Genomic DNA, 20,906 nt, shown 5'->3' on the forward strand with positions numbered 1-20,906 from the left:
TTGACGTCTTAGGAAGGAAGCACCTGGTTATAAGCCATAGAAGACACTAGAAATCAAGTCCTGATCACACACAGGGGAAATCTTTTATGCTCAAAGGGAACAATGCTCTTCAGAATTCCTGAGCCTTTCCAGCCCTTCATGCTAGGCCAGGCTTCCATCACTGCCCCCATCCTGCCTTCAGCTGTGTCTGCCTATTCACAACCCCCGGAGTCGCTGTGGCCTGCCCCATCTCAGGACATTTTATCACATCCCTCTCTTCCAAGATGACCCCAGGGGGACCAGAGGCTGGGAAATAGAGCAAATCCTCTCTGCACACAAACTGCCCCTGTCAAGTTTCATTCAGGTTCCTCCCAGAACAACAGATCTCTTCTTTCAACAGAGCAAACGGACAGCCACACACAGGTGTGTGGCCATTATCCTCAGAAAATCTCTACCAGGAGGGTTAGAGTGTGAGCTGCAGAGCCCACAGGAAAACAGCAAGCCTGGTGATGTGCACCTGTAATCCCAGAACAAAAGAGTGGACAGACAGACAGAGCCTGGGGCTTTGGTGGCCGGCCAGCTCCAATGATTCTGTGAGCTCTGTGTAAAGTGAAAAACCCCATCCCAAGAAATAAAGTGGACAGCGTTGAGAAACAACATGGGAGGCTGGCCTATGGCCTCAGTGCACATGTGCAAGTGCGTTTATGTGCACCCCACACCCTCCCAGACCCCACACATAACAGAAAAGAAAGAATGGATGTAAAAAGGGGGTGAGGCAGAAGGTGTATCCTCAGCATAAGACAGTCATGCATACAAAGACTTTCGCTTTTCTTTTGGTCACTATTTCTTTAAAGAAGGAATGGATTCCCATCCACTAGAATAAGACTCATTGCTAATTTGAACTAAGACATCAGGCACTGTCATCCCTAGTCTTTAGAAACGAATAATCTATTAGTATAAAACAACTAGGTACCTGGGTATAGTTTCACTCATCTCTCCACCTGCCACACACCCAGAGTCAGCTTCACAGAGGCACTGCAGTCCCCTGTGCCCCACCCTAAGGGCAAAGTGTGCATGGTTCAGATGTGATGCCCTGCCTGTCCTCAGTTCAGGATCCGGCCTGCTCTTCTGACAGAACCAAGAGTCAGCATGCAGAGCTAATCTCTGCTTGCTCGTACCTCCTCGTGTCTAACAGTGACTGAATTCAGCTCTAAGTTCTCGAAGGAGGTACATTACATTGAACTGTCAACAGTATGGCTGGAGAGCTGGATAGGAAGGGGTTAGTAGTATAAGCCCCATTCCTCCCAGTCTCCTTCCCTTTCCACAGAGAATGTGTTCATGGACTCCTTCAAAGGTTTAAAAGAAACCAATAAATGGCCCAAAGCAAGAAAGGAAACAAATGTTTTCTACAACATCTCACACACACACACACATACACACACACACACACACACACACACACACACACACACACACACACACACACATCTGGACACGGTTGACACCCAATGTCTGGTCTCTTCCATTTTTCTGCACCTGCAGATCAAGAGCCTGTTTCCTTATAGCAATCTCCTTCGAGGCCTGGCAGCCTCTGGGAACCTGACTGGGCATCTTACCTCACCTGGGTGCCCCCTCACCTCAGAGGACTTTCCCAGTTAAAGGTGGGACCATCCCCAGGGAGACAGCAGAACACCCATGGAAGCTGCTACAGATGCAGACAGAGGTCAGACTTTCACCAGTCCACTCGGGAGATCTGGCCAGTGGCCTTGCTCCTGCAGCACAGAAACCTGCAGTCCAGCAGTTAGAGCCTCGGGCCCAGGCTTCCTCCAGACCCATTAACCGCCTGCTGATGGCACACTCACCTGCAGATGTAATTGGTCTTGCAGGAGTCTTGCAGACTCAGGCAGTTGGGCCTCTCTCGTTCTTCATAGGAGCACACGGGGACGATAGTCTGTCGCCGCCGCTCGGTGCAGGCGATGTCCCGGCAGGAGCAGAAGAGCATCCCGTAGCTGTGCTTGGCCGGAACCTTGTCGAAGAACTGCCTGAGGGCCTTGTGGCACTTACGGCGGTTGCAGACCTCGTTGGACATGCTGGTGGTGCAGGGGGTGATGTAGGCCGACCTGTACTTCTTACAGGTGTCGTCCAGGTTGCAGGCCTTGGCTGCGTCCAGGCAGTTGTTCCCTTTGGAAATGTGTTCCACTGCAAAGCAGAGAAAGGGCGGTGATCACAGGGCCTGACCCCAGTCTTCCCCACGTGCGTTTGCACCGAGGCCTTGCCATTCGCCGGGCCGCATGTGCACTCTCGAACTCAGGGAGTTTCAAAGCTCATAACATAATGGTCCACACCAAAGAGCAGGTATTAGGGTGCCAAGGGTAAGAACCTACAGTTATCCCTAGATGTCTGTGTACAGCCGTGGACCCAGGCCATGGGAACCCGGGCACCTGTCCAGTCTACCAGTAAACAGGGCAACTGGAGAACTGCTTTCAGCTCCTGCTTGGTAAACGGAAATCAGGATCAAAGAAAACAGTGACAAATTACATACTTGTTCACGATACAGTATATAAAATGATATGGTGAACGCGAGTATAATTGTCACGCAATCCTCCAGGAATATAATTATGTAATAAATGCGTATAGAACATGCTAATTACTATATGATTACGGAGTAATTACATGGTTATTTGAGCCCAGAAGATAAAATATTATGCCAGCCTCTCTAAGCTGACAGAAGCAACTCTGGAGAATCCATGTCTAAGTTTCAGCTCGCAGCCCATTGGACAAAGACCAGAGCAAAGCACATAAAAATCTGCAAACCTCCATTACCACTTAACTCGCCACATGCAAACTGTCGGCTCTGTGAACCCTGGCTAGGAGAACTCAGCTAGGACTTTTGGATAGGATTTTCCTGGGCTTGTACTCCACCGGCTTTAGAACACCACAGAGCATATGCTGCCTTCTGCTCAGGCTCTCTATGCCCACACTGCACGGAAAACCAGTGCCCTCCACAGGGGACCGCTTTTGAATGGTCTGGGTGAGGGCTTCCAGGAGGCAGATTCTACTAGGTGGCCGCACGCCTGCCTGGACCAAGCCTGCCTGGACCAATCGCAATGGAGAAGTTTCAAATAACTGTAAACTGTAAATAGCTGTCTCTAAAAAGACAATGCGGAGCGCGGGGGGGGGGGGGGGTCCATTTGGCTTACTGTGTTCCAGAACACAGCCTGGAGAAGCCAGGATAAGGTCACATCTACAGCCAAGAACAGAGAGAAATGAATTCTGACCGCTTGCTAGCTTTCTTCACTCTACAGTCACCCTGCTTCCTCTAGTTAGGGAATGGTGCCGCCCACAGTGGGCTAGGTCTTCCTCCAGTTAATTCCTTCAATTAACAATCGAGAAAATGTCCCAGAGACATGCCCACTGAGCAACTGATAAGAACCATTACTCAACTAAGACTCATCTCTGGAAATTCTAGGTTGTGGCTACTTGACATTTAGAAGTAACTTTCACAACCCTTATGAAGGAGATTCTCTAGAGAAAGTGAAGTGAAAGAACCTTTCAGAGCTCACTCTCTGATAAGGTGGCCCACAGCAGCTGACTGGCAGCTATGTCCATGACCGTTAAAGAGCAAGCAGGATGCAGCAAACTGGCACCCTGCAGACTGGATTCCCAGCAAGTCTCCTCAGGCTAGGCACCTCCCTGTTCTCTCTCTCTTTCTTAACATAATCCCCAGTTGAAGGCAGACACTTGGGAAATTACAAGAGGTTGGAGAACTGACAAGAAAGGAAAGGATCCAGGTGGGTTGGGTGAGGCTGAAAGTTAGAGCAATGGGTACATAAGGGTACGGGGAACATTACTCTGCTTAAAAAAAAAAAAAGGAAGGAAGTCTTGCAACCTGTGACAATATAGAAGAAACTTGAGGACATCGGTCTAAATGAAATGAGTCCTTGTCTGAAGGAAAAGCAAACGTGATTCCACTCGTGGGAGGATGGTAGATATTGCAACTCGAGCAGTATTATGTCTGGGCTGAGGGTAGGGGACAGAGCTAGTTGCCATCCGATAGGAGCAAAATTCCAGCTTCAAGTTGAGAGATCTTCCACACAAGAATCTGTCTAAAGTTACTGGTCTTGTATTGAGTCTTATGTTTCAATAAGGGGGTTGGGGGAGCCGGGGTAGAGATTGCTCAGCAGATAAAGGTGTTCACTGTCCAGTCTGATGACCTGAGTTTAGTCCCAGGGACCCACAGGGTGCAAGGAAAGAACCAGCCAACACAAGTTGCCCTCTGACCTCCACACCATAGCTCTCTCTCGCCTTCTGTAAACACACAAAATAAACCAAAATGTAATAAATAAACTTATTTTAAATTACAGGGGAAAGGGGTGATTGCACGTTAGATATTCTTATCATAACTTCAAAAATAGTTTTTAGAAAACAAAAACTAAAGACACAGAAGTACCTCCAAAATTTCAAGGAGTTTTTCTAAGGAAAAAGAGTAGAATCGAAGACTCAGGAAAGAACCCACATGCCTATGGTCACTTGATCTTTGACAAAAGAGCTAAAGCCATCCAATGGAAAAAAGACAGCATTTTCAACAAATGGTGCTGGTTCCACTGGTAGTCAGCATGTAGAAGAATGCAAATTGACCCATTCGTATCTCCTTGTACAAAGCTCAAGTCCAAGTGGACCAAAGACCTCTACATAAAACCAGATACACTGAATCTAATAGAAGGGGAAGTGAGGAAGAGCCTTAAACATAGGCACTGGGGAAATTTTCCTGAACATAGCACCAATGACTTATGCTCTAAGATCAAGAATCGACAAATGGGACCTCATAAAATTGCAAAGCTTCTGTAAGGCAAAGGACACTGTCAATAGCACAAAATGGCAGCCAACAGATTGGGAAAAGATCTTTACCAATCCTACATCCAATAGAGGGCTAATATCTAATATATACAAAGAACTCAAGAAGTTAAGACTGCAGAGAAATCAAATAATCCTATTAAAAATGGGATACATAGCTAAACAAAGAATTCTCAACTGAGGAATACCAAATGGCTGAGAAGCACCTAAAGAAATGTTTAACACCCTAAGTCATCAGGGAAATACAGACCAAAACAACTCTGAGATTCCACCTCATACCAGTCAGAATGGCTAAGACCAAACATTCAGGTGACAGCAGATGCTGGAGAGGATGTAGAGAAAGAGGAACACTCCTCCATTGTTGGTGGGATTGTAAGCTGGTACAACTACTTTGGAAATCAGTCTGGTGTTTCCTCAGAAAATTGGATGTAGTACTAACTGAGAACACAGCTATACCACTCCTGGGCATATACCCAAAAGATGCTCCAACATATAACAAAGACACATGCTCCACTATGTTCATAGAAGCCTTATTTATAATAGCCAGAAGCTGGAAAAAAAACCCAGCTGTCCTTCAACAGAAGAATAGATACAGAAAAGGTGGTACATTTACACAATGGAGTACTACTCAGCTATCAAAGACAATGACTTTATGAAATTCATAGGCAAATGGATGGAACTAGAAAATATCATCCTGAGTGAGGTAACCTAGTCACAAAAGAACACACATGGTATGCACTCACTAATAAATGGATAAATTAGCCCAAAATCTTGGAATGCCTAAGAAAAAATTCACAGATCATATGAAGCCCAAGGAGAAAGAAGACCAAAATGTGGATGTTTCATTCCTTCTTGAAGGGAGAACAAAATCCGGGAGGAAATATTGGGACAAAGAGTGGAGCAGGGTCTGAAGACAAGGTCATCCAGAGACTGCCCCACCTGGGGATCCATCCTATGTGCAGCCAACCAAACCCAGTCACTATTGCTGATGCCAGGAACTGTTTGCTGACAGGAGCCAGATATGGGTGTCTCCTGAGAGGCTCTGGCAGAGCCCTACTGATATAGATGACGATGGTTACAGCTAACTGTTGGACTGAACAAGGGAGGAGTTAGAGAAAAGACAGAAGGGGCTGAAGGGGTTTGCAACACCATAGAAAAAAAACAAGAATATCAACCAACCAGACCCCACCTGAGCTCCCAGGGACTAAACCACCAGCCAAAGAGTACACATGGAGGGACCCATGACTCCAGCCACATATGTATCAGAGGATGGCTTTATCCAGCATCAATAGGAGGAAAAGCCCTTGGTCCTGTGAAGGCTTGTTTCCCCAATGTAGGGGAATGCCAGAGCGTTGAGGTTGGAGTGGGGGGAAGGGACTATTGGAGAGGAGGAAAGGGGAAATGCAAATACATAAGATATCCAAGAAAAATAAAATTTCTAAAAAATGAAAGAAACAAAACAAAACAGGGTTTTAAGAAAATATTCCAATGGGAAACTGCATTACAGTCTGGCACCACAAGCTGTAAGTTTCTGCTCCCAGGTTCACGTTTCTGCCTCTGGTTTCCAACCCCTGCAGGTTCAATGTGGAGGCACCTGTAAGCAGCACCTGAAACCTTTCAGGGTAGTCAGTGCAGCTGCTCCAGAGCCCTGTCAGTTCATCAAGTGCTCCTGGTAGGTTCTACCCACCTTGTTCTTTATGTCTGCTTCTCTGCTCCACTCTCAGAATCCAGGACTCTCAGAGTAAGACAGCCACTGTGAGCCCTGACACAGACACAGACACAGACACAGACACAGACACACACACACACACACACACACACACACACACACACAGCACAGCCACTGTGAGCCCTGACACAGACTCTGACCATCGTGAGCCCTGACACACACACACACACACACACACACACACACACACACACACACACAGAGCACAGCCACTGTGAGCCCTGACACACACACACACACACACACACACACACACACACACACACACAGATGCCACAGCCACTGTGAGCCCTGACACAGACAGACACAACAGCTATTGTGAGCCCTGACACACACACACACACACACACACACACACACACACACACACAGCACAGCCACTGTGAGCCCTGACACAGACAGACACTGACCATCGTGAGCCCCCCACACACACACACACACGCACACACAGCACAACCACTGTGAGCCCTGACACAGACACCAGTCTCTGGACCTGGTTAACACTGACGGCCTACACCTTAAAGAGTTCTTTTGTTTGTTTGTTTGTTTTTTGAGACAAGAGTTTCTCTGTGTAGTCCCAACTCTCCTGGAACTCACTTTCTATACCAGGCTGGTTTTGAACTCAGAGATCCTCCTGCCTCCGCCTTCCAAGTGCTGGGATTAAAGGTGTGGGCCACCACTGCCTGGCAATTTCTTTTCATGGCTTTATGCACCCCAGGCTGGCCTTGAAGTGCTTTTCTAGTTAAGGACAACCTTGACCTTCTAATCCCGTTGCCTATACCTATGGAGTGCCGAGATCACTAGTGTGTGTCACCACAAAGTTTGTGTGGTGCCGAGGGAAGGCACTCAGGCTTCGTACACGACAGGCACATGATCCCTGAGCCCTTGAGATCTCTAATGCTGGGCTGTTGGACCCAAGGATGGTGGTTTGTGTTTTTGCATGTCTACAGTCCTCTTGGTTTCTCCTCTGCGAATGCTTTATGCTAAGTGAAAATTAATAAATTCTTATTTCCCATCCCCTGGGGTAGACCCTTGAGGAGACATGATGGTACCTTTGTGTGTGCGCTGATATTTAATGAAAGGTATCTTCTGAAGTCTTCATAAAACAAAAACAGTTGTGATACAGAGGTGGTTTACACATAAAAGATGTACTAGCGACACACGGCCCAACCGTGCCTGTGACCTCACGTAGACAACAGTGTCAGCAAAGATGTCACTGCGTGGACCAAGTATCACAGGCTCGCCGAACGAAAAAGGGCCCAAGCTCACATCCAGCGCCAGGTAAGAATTCTCTTAGCTCCATAGAGCAATGTCACCCTTTGCATCAAACGAATGTTGTTCATTTGCTTCTGCTGGTTTCAAAGTTTGCCCTTCTGCTGTTTATTTGTAAGTTGTTTTCATAATTGTGTGTGAACAGGCAAAGGCTCTTTTTGTTTACAAATCAAAGATAGCATTATAATACAAATAACAAGTCAACCCATGGCACCCTCGGAATTTCTTCTTCTCTGGAGGTAATCCATACAGCCACATACGGCTTAAGAAACATTTGGGAGATGTATACGTTTGTGTTCCCTAACGTTGTTAAAAACGTTTATAAAATGACATAAGCAAGTTATTTTTTTTCCTTCTTTGTGTTAGTGTTAGTGTGTGTGTGTGTGTGTGTGTGTGTGTGTGAGAGAGAGAGAGAGAGAGAGAGAGAGAGAGAGAGAGAGAGAGAGAGAGAGAAGTACATGTTTAGGCACATGCACAGGTGTCTTCGTGTACACGGGGAAGCGTGAGGGCAATGTCAGCTGTTTTCCTCTTAGGTTTTGAGACAGGATCTCTCACAGGACCTGGAGCACACATATTCAACTACACTGGCTGGCCCGGGAGCGTCAGGAACCTGTCTGTCTCCTCCAGCCTAGCAAAGGGATCACAGATTCTGCTGTGTGTGCTTTCATCTGGATGCTGGGCTTCTGCGCTCAGTTCCCCATCCTAATGCAGCCAATGTTTTACAAACAGAGACATCGCCTCAGCCCAGTCTTCCCCCTTCTCCTTAATGTTTACACACACACACACACACACACACACACACACACACACACACTCACCTCACTATTCTAAAGGGAAAGTTTTGTATAAAGTGGAAACAGTACATTTATGTCTGAACCAAATGTTCAAGGCTGACTTCGTTTGGCCATAGGTGTAACTCTGCCTCCCTTTCTGCTGATTCTGCTTTCTGGCCTACATAAGCCCGGCTAGTACACCATCTCCTTGCTACTCCTCATAGCCTGTGACTAATTCCAAAGTGTACAACCCGGCACATTTGGTGGGGCAAACCTAATTTATTTCCACCTCGTAGGTCATATGTGACTTCTGTCCCATTTCTTACCCTTATGAACCAGAACACTTCCACTGCCATTTCTCATCTCCGTGAGACCAGCAAAATCTAAACACAAGAACCCACCTGAGGGAAAACAGGCAAGCAGCACACTCCCATTCCCGACAAACAGATGTAACCATCTCCCCCAAATCTGAGTACTTGTTTAGCACTATGTTAGCAATATGTAAGGTAACCCAACATTTCCCCAAGGACCCGAGATACATTTGATGCTTAAAAATCGAGATTCTGCAGTAGCAGAATCCAAGAAGAAAAAAAAAAACACAGAATATTTTAGTAGACAAAAACAAAACGCATTTCAACCCTCGCTCAAAACAAATGTTCAGCAAACTAAGAATAGAAAATGATTTTCTCGGTTTGAGAAAAGATAAGCTATGACACACAGATAAAATCATATCTCGTAATAAAATAATGTCCCCACCTAAGACCGGGAGCAAAGGCCATGCAGACTCAGTACTGTCGTAGAGGACTTAACCGTAGTAATAAAGCAGCAGAAATAGAAACACTCTGTGTAATAGAAAGCCCACGCACCCGAAACACGTCTGTTTGCAGATGACTTCAAAAATCCCAAAGAATGAATGAAACCACTAGAATAACTAGATTTACCTGCCAACGATACAGTAGAATTAACCTAAAAGTCAACTGTACCTTCTTGAGTTCACAGGTTTATTCCGTGTCATTGATGACCCCGAGTCCGGTGATTACTCCACACGCACATGTGTGCGGGGGCACCCATGGGGCATGGGCAACCCACCAGTGGCCACATCCCTAAATGAGGGTGATTCTGCCCTCCCTGGGCAGCCACCCCTCCCCATCCATCACCCATTCCCCAGTCCATGGGTCATGCTGCCAGTCCGTGCGTAGTGCTGAGTGGGCTGGTCTTGAGCAGGTCACAGCCACAGCTGTGGTACTGATGCACGCGACAACTGTGTCACATGCAGTCAGCACCTCACACCTCAAATTTAATTGTTAGGTGTAATTGTTAGGTAACAAACTAGTAGAGCTGCAAACCATGGGGGAACTTAAAATGCAAGTCCCCTTACAATAGTACCAGACAACCTGTATAACAAGTAATAAAACAACAACAACAACAAAACCAAACAACATCGCATGCAACATCTACATACTGAGAAGTGAAAGCCACTGCCGGTAAAAATTAAAGAGAATCATGAATGGAAATGCATACCATAATTATGAATGGAAATGCATACCGTAATTATGGATGGGAATGTACACCATAATTATGAATGGGAATGCACACCGTAATTATGAATGGGAATGCACACTGTAATTATGAATGGGAATGCATACCGTAATTATGGATGGAAATGCACACTGTAATTATGAATGGGAATGCATACCGTAATTATGGATGGAAATGCATACCTAATTATGAATGGAAATGCATACCATGTTCATGGATCAGAAGACCCAAAAAAAAACGACACCAGTTACCTCCAAACCTTAACGCTTTAGAACTGGCGCTCACATTCTAACATCCATGTGGAAACACAAATAATGCAGAGTAATGGAGCGACCTGTGTGAGGATGAAGCCGAGATGCTCCAGCAGCTTCCAGATTTACTGTAAAAGCTGCATCCATGAAGTCAGAGTGGTCCAGCATAAACAGCCTCAACAGTAACAGGGAGCAGGGCTCAGTGAGGTGGCCACACCAGGCACACACAGGCATTTGAGTTTTGAAAACAAATAATAACGAACCCCAATGGTGGGAGGGGAGAGGGAGTCACAACAAACAGCACCAGAATAAGGAAAAGACAAAAATCCCAGATTCTCACCTCCCCCCTGACAGCATGCATAAAGTCAGTAGGGGATAGACTTAAACATAAAGGCTAAAATCATGAATTTATTAGAAGATAAAATAATCTGGGCAGCCAATAAATGTTATAGGGCCATGTAATAGAATGACATCAAGGAAAAAATTCTCTAGGTTAGAGTTCACAGACATTAAAAACTTCCTGCTGGCAGAGATGTACATCGACACCCTTCAGGAAAAATAGCCACAAATACCATCATAAAAGTACCAACATCTGAAAATAGTTAGGATGCTTAAAACTTAACAGTAAAAGAAAGTGCCCTCTTCGAAACACACCGGATGTTTTAACACATATGTCACAAAGGCAAATGTGTAAGTGCCTGATAAGCACATGTTAAGTATTCAACATCTTCTCTGCTCTCTTCTCTGCTCTCTTGACCTCTTCCCCTTTGTCCCTTCTCTCCCCATTCTCCCTCCTCCCCTCCATGTGCTGATAGCCGGCCTTTACTTCTCCCCTCTTCTACTCTTCTTCTCTCATTAAACCTCTCCATGTGGGAAAAAAAATTCAACATTTTTAGTTATGTAAAAAAAAAAAAAAACCAAAACAAAACCAAAAATGTCAAGATAAAGCTACAATGAGACATTTTATTCATCAGCTGCAATGTTTAAGATAAAGACCAGCAACTTGAAATGCAAAAGAAATTACGGATTACGTAGCCTCTCCTGCGCTGAGAGGGGTCTGTGAGTCCAATCTCACAGTGTTCTATAAAAACCGCACAGACAGCTGGGCAGGGGTGGTGCAAGCATTTAATCCCAGCACTTGGGAGGCAGAGCAGGCCTATCTCTGGGAGCTCAAGGCCAGCCTGGTCTACAAAGTGAGTTCCAGGACAGCCAGGGCTGTTACACAGAAAAATCCTGACTGCAAAACAAAACAAAACAAAAAACAGACCAACAAACCACACATACATTCTACTCAAAGATCACCATAATATCAATCAGACATAATACCAGTGAAGACCTAGGACCACTAACAAGGTTGCAATACTGAGGACAGCATACAGGATTCGGAGGAATGGAGGGGGAATGGGCCCAGAAGCACCCCCAAGACCAACTCTCCCAGTATCAGATGGTCCCACGTAAGAGGATCAGACATCTGCAATACTTACTGGTAGCACGCCCTCGATGTGACTAGGAAGATATGCCCATGCCATCTCGACAATATGGCTGCCCAAACAGAACATGCGTAATGACAAGGACAGCGCCACGAGGCCTACCTCAAGTATAAGTCTACGTGTGGCTAATGGCTGCCGAGAGGGGGGATCTGTTTTCTCCAGGCTCCTGTGTAGCTTGTCTGACCCTAAATCATCAACCCTTGACATGTGTATGTAAGGCGCACGGCTAACATAAAACTCAGTGGGTTGCGTGTGTGCATTTGTGTGCATATGTATGTGTGTGAAGCACATGTATGTAACAATAATAATTAGAAAAAAAAGGTAATGTATTTGGGAGGGAGAGGGGCAGACAAGGAAGACTTGGTGAGTGCCAGGAGTGATGTTGGTTCTGTCTGAAATTCTCAAGCTACGACCAGATAGTGTCCTGACGATGAACCCCCAACTGCGAACGGCTCGTGCATTCACTGACAGGAACGCAGCCTACCAGGCAGACAATGAAGTACCAACAAGGAGTAAGAAACGAGGGTCCACTCTCGACATACGCAGTGGCGTGAATCACAAAACACTGCTGAGAGAAAATGGAAGCCCACGGCCCAGGCTGTGACGTCTTAGGCCCAGGCGCACTCAGCCTCCTGACTCTGTGACATGGAGATGTTTGCCATCTACAAAGTTTCACACTTGAGAATCACACCACTGAATTAGGAGAAAGAAATCACAACCACACTCTGTGCTGTGCTGCAGGCAACTCTCCTTGGCTGCACGGGGCCCACGGGCACTGGTTAGATTGCCCCATTGTGGGTAGAGAAAGCATACACTCTGGGTAATTCTTAAGATAGGAGGTTTTAAAACCGTACACGTGCAAGTGAGCAGGAACAAGTCGTTCCTAGAGATGAGCGCAGAGATATACTGGGAGAAGAGGGAACTTTCCCCATGGCAATGTTCTGTACCTGATACGCAGCCTAGATTGGGTCAATGTTTGAAAGTGTGGCACAGACAAGGTTTTATGTATTGTAATGTGCGCGGCACCCCCCCCCCCCCCAAAAGGGAACAAACCGGAAGTTGAGCACTGGCTAAGAATATGTGTGCTTAAGTACTGAAAGGACAGGTGCATCTAACAAACTAAGAGGAGCTGGAAGATAAATGCTCACAGAATAGCCACCCTCAAACGTCAATGTCAGCCTATAGACATTGGGGTTGTGTTAGCTATTCGAGTGCCTCCACTTCCCTTTAGCCTTGCAAAATTTCATAATAAAACAGTCATAAAATTAAGTATGTTACGCCTCTCGTTTTAAACAGAGCTGCTTAAGCACAAAATAGTTCTCAGTCCCTCCTCCCCTGGGTCCCTCACAAACCCTACTTCCTCTGTCTCCGAAATCCTGGTGCTACATACCTTTCTGCGGCAAAGTTGATAATAAAGGCTTCTGAAACCACAGAACGAGTAAGGGGGTGCTGGGCCCCGGTCTTGAAGAATACTCAACCTCTATGTTGTGAAACGGTCCCCCGCTATCAACCAAGAAGCAAAGCATGCCACTCAGATGACTGGCAGGCAGAGGGAGGACACAGGAGATGGGACACTCCTTCAGGCTCATCTGTCCACTCGGGCCCACATGGAGGGGCAGGACACCCCTAAGCTTTAGACTCCCGGCTCTTTGCCCTGGTACTGGTGTGGGAAGGCTTAGGATAGCTTTACCATGACTTTCAGTACCATCCTGGCCATGGCGCCTTTCAGAGCTCGGCACTAAGATCCTGCTTTACTTTCCTCCTCTAATCTCTCCTTATATCTGCTGTTATCCATTCTTTAACTTGGGAGAGCATCCGGGGTGCAGGCTGAATGGAAATGCTCTCAAATGAAGGCTGCTTACTGGAAATTCCCACCCCTTTTTTTCCTGCCCACCCAGAGGAGCAAGGCATAGCCAGGAGGTTGTGTTCAGCTGTGTTCCTTTACAGCTCCGGCCCCCACACCGTGTCATGGAGGACACCATCTAACCAGCTTCTTACTCGGAAGCTCAACACTGCCATGCTGTTACTTTGCAAGGATTGCTTCCTTGGTCCCTCTTTAAGCCTCTCCAGTGGCTCTGCATCTGACTGGGAGTTCTTCTGTGATTTCTTGGGCATGAGATGGATGACTTTAATCAAAACTGGAGGAGCAAGAGACCAAAGTGAAGAGTCAGGTGCTGCCTGTGAGTAATAGATTGGGAGTCAGAATCTGTCTATCTGTCTGTCTGTTATCTATCTGTCATTTCTTTATATCATGTCTGTCATTTATCATCTATCTGTCATTTCTCTCCATCTGTCATATCTATCTATCTATCTATCTATATCTGTCTGTCATCTATCATCTATCTCTATGTATCTGTCATCTATCATCTAGCGATCTATTTATCTATCTACCATCTATCTATCTGTCATCTATGTCATCTATCTACCTATCATCTATCTACCTACTTATCTGTCTGTCTGCCTACTGCCTGCCTGCCTATCTATCTATCTATCTATCTATCTATCTATCTATCTATCTATCTCTGTCATCTATCTATCATCTATCTATCTATCTATCTATCTATCTATCTATCTATCTATCTATCATCTATCTATCTGCTTTTTGAGTAAGTCTGTAATAATCCAGGTTGTCTTTGAGCCCAGCCTAATCCTCCTGCGCCAACTTCCCAAGTGCCTAGATTAGAGGCCTAGGCTCTCGGGCTTGGCTAGATTTCAGTTCTCAATGCGGTTCAATCATCTGTGCATCAATGTATCAGTCAGTTTCACCCCTGTACATCTTGCTTTTCCCACTTTCAGGACATAATGATGAAGTCCCTGAAATCCTCAATATCCTCTGTTTTGCCATACAATATACTTTGCTTTTTCAAATTATAACTTTAAATATTGAGAACGATGGCCAAGGGCAGAATGAATCCACAGGCAGAGAGAGATTCTATGCTCTCAAAGGCACTGGCCTTTCTGCTGACCCGAGAAGTGCACGGACCCCAAAGTCAACCCTGAATTGCAGCAGCACAGACATCGGGGTCTGTCCCACCCAGGAAGATGTATCAGGTCAGGGATGTTCAGTGGGTTGAGAGAAGTATTTGAATTCAAACGTCTCTGAAGCAAGAAACATCCCTTTCCCAAGTAATAATCCCCTCACTGTCCCAAGTCATAGAGGCCACCACTGTGACTGGTCGGCATTACGCTCAGAAAAATGCCACCATTACTGGTCAACACCAGTGCCAGCTAGAACTCTGGCGTTGCTCACGGTGAAGCCCCGATGACAACAGGCAATCTATTCCTGCAGATTGTGCGGAGGAACCAAGCAGTAAGTGCATTAAAATCTGCATGGGCTGCATGAAATGTGGCGGATGGGGCAGAAAGTTCACCAGACGTGGCGCGAAAGTGCTGTTTACCAAGGCTTGCCAATTTCCGGCTATCTTTTTGCCCTTCTTTGTGGGGCTGCAGAAAGGAGCTCACACTTGTTCCTCCTCTCTTTCCGACTTGATTAATTGCCATGTTAACACAACCACTGTTCTTCTCCAATAGTCTCCCTCTAATGTATTAGCCCGGCAAATGAAAAATGAGCACAAGGCGCCAAGCTCTTCCCAGGGGTGGGCAAGCTCTTCTAGAAGCTCGCATCGACAGTCATCTGATATCTGAGAGGATCGGGTGGCAAAATCTGATCACACAGGTTGTGACCCTTGTAATTGATCCTTCATGGGTTTGGCCTTTTCCAGCTGAGGTGCAAAAAAATCACATTTAGGATCCGTGTGCAGGCTGTTTGGAGCCCATTTTCCTATCTACCCACGGTTCAGACCTATTGTATTACACGGTGTGCGTTTCCTGCCTGGCCCCCTCTTTTACATTCTACACAACTACTCAAAGCCTGGCACCATATCTAAGCTCTCTGAGGCTGTGAACAGGGAGAGTATTTTGAACACTTACGGATTTGTAAATAATTCTTCTACCTGGTAGAGACAGTTCCCAATGTTAACCGCAATTCAAAGGCCATCTCCATCTGTGAGACTGCCATTTCCTAACTCGCATACGGTCTCCTGCCTTCACCCCACCCCTCCCCAACTGTGTCCATACCTTAAGAAATTAGATGTCTCTTGTAAGTGGTGTGCTAGTCCCAGGCTTGCTGCCACAGTGATTAAGAGTGCTGTCTCAGCAAATGGGATCATTACAGTTTTAATTAACCTTTCCAACCTCCCCCACCTTTTTCTTTTGTTATACACCAGCTCCTCAAAATTTTCTATTTGTTTATGTTCAACTAGGTTTGAAACAAAGGCCTGGCAAATGATCCCAGGTGAAGCACTGCAGGGGACCTGCCTGGGAAAGTGTGGTACCTCCTCCTGTGTCAGACTTGGGGACAGGCTCTTAGGACTCAGTGGCTGGGTTCCCACCTAATTTTTATTTTGGCAGCTTAGCATTATTTAATAGCCCTGGCTACCAGGGAACTGGCTTTTTAAAATCTCTTTCAACCTAATTATAATTACAGTGTATAAATCATGGAATGATCAATTATAAAAATCCTGGGTTCATAAATATTTAACCTAGCATTTAAATCCACACTGCGGGAGTGCACAAGATTTTGGAGGCCATCTCTCTGCAAACAACTGCTTTATTACAGCTCTACTGCCAACAACTGCAAATGGCACCAAGTTTGTCTTATAGCTCACTCCAGCACAGATCTGGGCATACTGCCTCTCTGAGTGCGAAGGTGCCATGTTTGGTCTTCTTTAAAAAAAAAAAGCATGCACGCCTTCCATTAAAAAGATTTTTTTTTTTACGTTCCTATCACTGTCCCTTACTTCCTCAAGTTAGGACATACCATTATAATATCAGACATAAAAACGCTCATTAAAACATATTCTATCCAATGAAAGATTGATTCCAAGATAATTGAGGTCAGATTTGTTTGCAAATGTCTCGTGACATGTGCAAATGTTGAGGCAGGGGGAGGAATGATCTTCTAGGCAGACTCAAGCAAAACGGCTAAACATTTTTCAGCAAAAGAAAAAATCATAAAAGCATAATTGGATTTCAATTTAGAAATAGTGGGCCTAAGACAGGCCATTTTTAATAATCTAATTATGTGCTCAGGGCCTACCCCAGAACTCAGCCACAGCTACAGAACTATTAATTGCATTCAATCCTGCTGCATCCTCAACCATGAAATTTGCTATTACATGTAGGGCTGGTTTTCGGTTATGGGCCTCTCTTCTCCAACCTCAGACGCTCTTATGCCATCCAAATGTGCCTGCTTTTCTCATTTTCCCAAAGCAAGATCTCTTAATGACTTCTCTGGACCAGAAAAGTAGCTCAGACTTGTGGTCTTTCCACAAAGATCATATAAAGTGAGGCACATAAGTATTTCCCCTGCTTTTATGAAGGCACAGAGAACAGCCCTTGCTTTTGTCTGATTTTCATTAATTAAAGGTATTTAATTGCTAACATCTCATTAGCAGTAAAATTAATGAGTACTTCAACTATCGGAAGGATCTGCATGATAAAATAAACCTAATTTATTTTTATGGAGTACAAAAAGTAAACCCACTAATATTTAGCCTATGCAAGCTCTATTGATATTTAGTGATTTCAATGGTAAAAGACTAAATACATCTTCAAAACAGGTGCTGCTTCTCCTCAGGGGAGACAGCAAATGTGGGCCAGCAAACTAATAAAGACTTCCCTCACTTTCCACCGACGTACTGCCACAGAGAAGACCAATTAGAAGAATAGAAAATGGCTGAAAAGATAATCTTCAAGGTTACTGTTAATTAAAGGCTGTCTATAAGATAATGTGCCTACATTTTTAAGGTAGCTCTGATGCCTACGAACCACAATGGCATAATAACTGACAGCGTGCACAGTGGCACTCACATCTCAGCCGTAACCAACAGATCTCTAGTTGGACTCAAGAGTCATTCAACAGGTGGGAAATCACTCCCAGCCCTGGAAACCCAGCCAGCTACCCAGGACTCATGGCCCTAGAGAAGAACCTGCTACTGGCACTTCATTGAACCAGCATAATTCCTAACTACATCTGCATATTTACCTTTCTACTCACAGAGAGCTGTTTCTCTCACCACCCGTCAAAGAAACTTCTCTTTGTAACAGACAGAGACCATTACAGAAAACTACAATCAACTAACATGCAGAGTAAGAGTAATCACGTGGTGCCCAGCCCCAACTGATACATTTACAGCAAGACTCCTGCATCTACAACAAAAGGAACATCACAGGACAGGAGGCAGAAAGATTATAAAGACCAAAGGGTCAGCTTGTGTCCCCCAGAAATGACAGGGAAGCCACATGCGTAATAACTCAATAACAATGGCTTCATAAGCAAGACCAGAAGAAGAGTCAACAGACATGGAAGGAAGAAATATCACGGGGTGACACCCACAGACAAAGAACCACTAAGGAATGCTCAGAGTGGGAGAAATACTCTGCCTTAGACATGAGGCCCCTAAAATAACAAGGGGGCGGTCCTATAGTCATATATACACAAGTAGTACTAAGTGGACTGAGAAAGTATGTACACATACATGCAAACAGACACACAGACACACACAACCCAACATATACACACAGAAACACATATACCCAACATATACACATACACAGAGACACACACATACACCAAACATACACAGACACAGACACCCAACATATACACACACAGACATAGACACCCAACATACACCCACAGACACACAGCAACACACACTCACACTCAACATTCACACATGCACAGACACACACACACCCAACATACACACACATACACACACACACATCCAACAGACACACAGAGACACACAAAGAGACACACATACCCAACATACACACACATACACACACACCCAACATTCACACACATACACACACACACCCCCAACATACACACACATATACACACACACATCCAACAGACACACAGAGACACACACAGAGACACACATACCCAACATGCACACACACACACACAACATTCACACACATACACACACACACATCCAACAGACACACAGAGACACACACAGAGACACACACACCCAACATTCATACATGCACAGACACACACACACCCAACATACACACACATACACACACACATCCAACAGACACACAGAGACACACACACCCAACATTCACACATACACAGACACACACACACCCAACATACACACACATACACACACACATCCAACAGACAGAGACACACACAGAGACACACACACCCAACATACACACACATACACACACATCCAACAGACACACAGAGACACACACAGAGACACACATACCCAACATGCGCGCGCGCACACACACACACACACACACATATCATACCCCAGAGACACACACACCCAAATATATACAGACACACACCAGACAGACAGGCAGGCAGGCAGGCAGACACACACACACACACACACACACACACACACACACACACACACACACACAGAGCCCGAGGAATGAGGCTTAAGAGCCGTGTGTCATTTAGTAGTGAGTGTTGAAAAAGTAGCTCGTTGTAATGTTAGACAATGCTTAGCAGGAGGAAGGCAGGGGTGGATCCTCTATGTCAGGGCTTTTTTGTTCCTGTGGGTGACTGAAAAATAACTTCAGAGAACCTGATGAGGTGTTCTCAAAATGCTCTTCCACCAGAAGGTCCTGGGGTAAGTGTTTCTGAGTATTTATATATAAAGAAAAATAGGCCATGATTTCAAGAGCAAGCAAGGTAGGCTATATAGGGAGGATTAGAGGGAGGAAAAGGAAGACAGAAAATTATATGATTTTTAATTTAAAATATACGAAAGAAATGTCTAATGTAAGGCATCATGGGAAGGTAAAATATTACCTCTAAGAAGGCTACCAGCTCTCTGGAGACTTCAGGCTCTCTCCTAGTAATCTGAGAGGTGATTTTCAAAATTTCTGAGCAATCCTGCGCCTTTGCATCAGGGATGGTTTTTTAAAAAATATCTGAATTACTTGAGGGTTTTTTCTGTGTACCACCTGCATGCAGTGCCTACAGGAGCCAGAAGAGGGCATCAGATCCCCTGGAACATAAGTTATGAAGGGCCGTGATCTCCATATGGGTGCTGAGAATTGAACCTGGGTCCTTTAGAAGAATAGCCCAGTGTTCTTGACTGCTGAGCTAGCTCTGCAGCCCCAGTACCCCCAGGGATGAAGCCTAAAAGCCAAATGTCACTTAGCTAGGTGGTAATGTTGACCAAACACTTAGGACAAGAAAGGAAGGGATATGCCTATGTTATTAGGGGTTTTCTGTTCCTGTGGGTGACTGATAAATTACTTCTGAGAACCATTACCTGAGGATGTGTCTCAGAATGGTGTTCTGCCTGGGATAAGTGTCTCGTGGGATAAGTGTTTGTCTGAATGTATGTTCTGTGAGCTCCTTATCCGATCACAGTGTTACGGCCCAAAATGAAAGGAACTGGATACAACCAGAAGATGGCCAGGGACTCAAAGGTTGCTTGTACCCCAAACTCTCAAAAATTATCCTAGCCTCTGATAGGCATGAAGAGAAGGCAGAAGTCTGCATTTTAAAGCCAAGGCCTCCGCTGAAATGTGAGGAAGGACGAGACTGAAGATCCCGTTAAGTAGCTGAGCCGGTGCTGAGATAATGAATCGATGGTGATGTCATGGTTGTCAGGGCCTCACAGTGTGGATTTCAGCAAAGATAAGCTAAATATCAAGCCTTTATTTTTAGTTAAAGAGCATAAAATTCAAAGCCTTTCCTCCCCCGAGCCTATTTACCTACCTGCTGTGCTACCTATCTGCCTTCACCTGCGTTCCAATTAATACCCCATTAAGCCGCTCCACCTGCAGTGGCTTTTCCCTTAGCCACAGCCCTGGAAGGATCACTCATTTGCTACAGCTCAGTTGTTTCTTTGGGGAAGATAAACAGGAGCTGCATGAATAGTAATAATAGCAACACTCTGTATCCAAAGGGCTCTTTGTTCACAAAAGGCCGTAGCCAGGAGCTGGGGTCCGGACAGAA

The 20,906-nt window shown here is 45.4% G+C and overlaps 1 protein-coding gene across 2 annotated transcripts in view; it reads right to left on the bottom strand.

Annotated features, from left to right (window-relative positions):
• The window catches only part of Gfra1 (GDNF family receptor alpha 1), a 232,525-nt gene that overhangs the window by 67,329 nt on the left and 144,290 nt on the right, over positions 1 to 20,906 (bottom strand). For both annotated transcript variants that reach the window (NM_012959.2, XM_087634670.1), the window contains 1 exon segment: positions 1,842 to 2,178. In NM_012959.2, the coding sequence (NP_037091.1) occupies positions 1,842 to 2,178 (337 nt within the window).

This window comes from Rattus norvegicus, chromosome 1 (assembly GCF_021556685.1).
Source record: "Rattus norvegicus strain SHRSP/BbbUtx chromosome 1, alternate assembly SHRSP_T2T, whole genome shotgun sequence".
Lineage (NCBI taxonomy): Eukaryota > Metazoa > Chordata > Mammalia > Rodentia > Muridae > Rattus > Rattus norvegicus.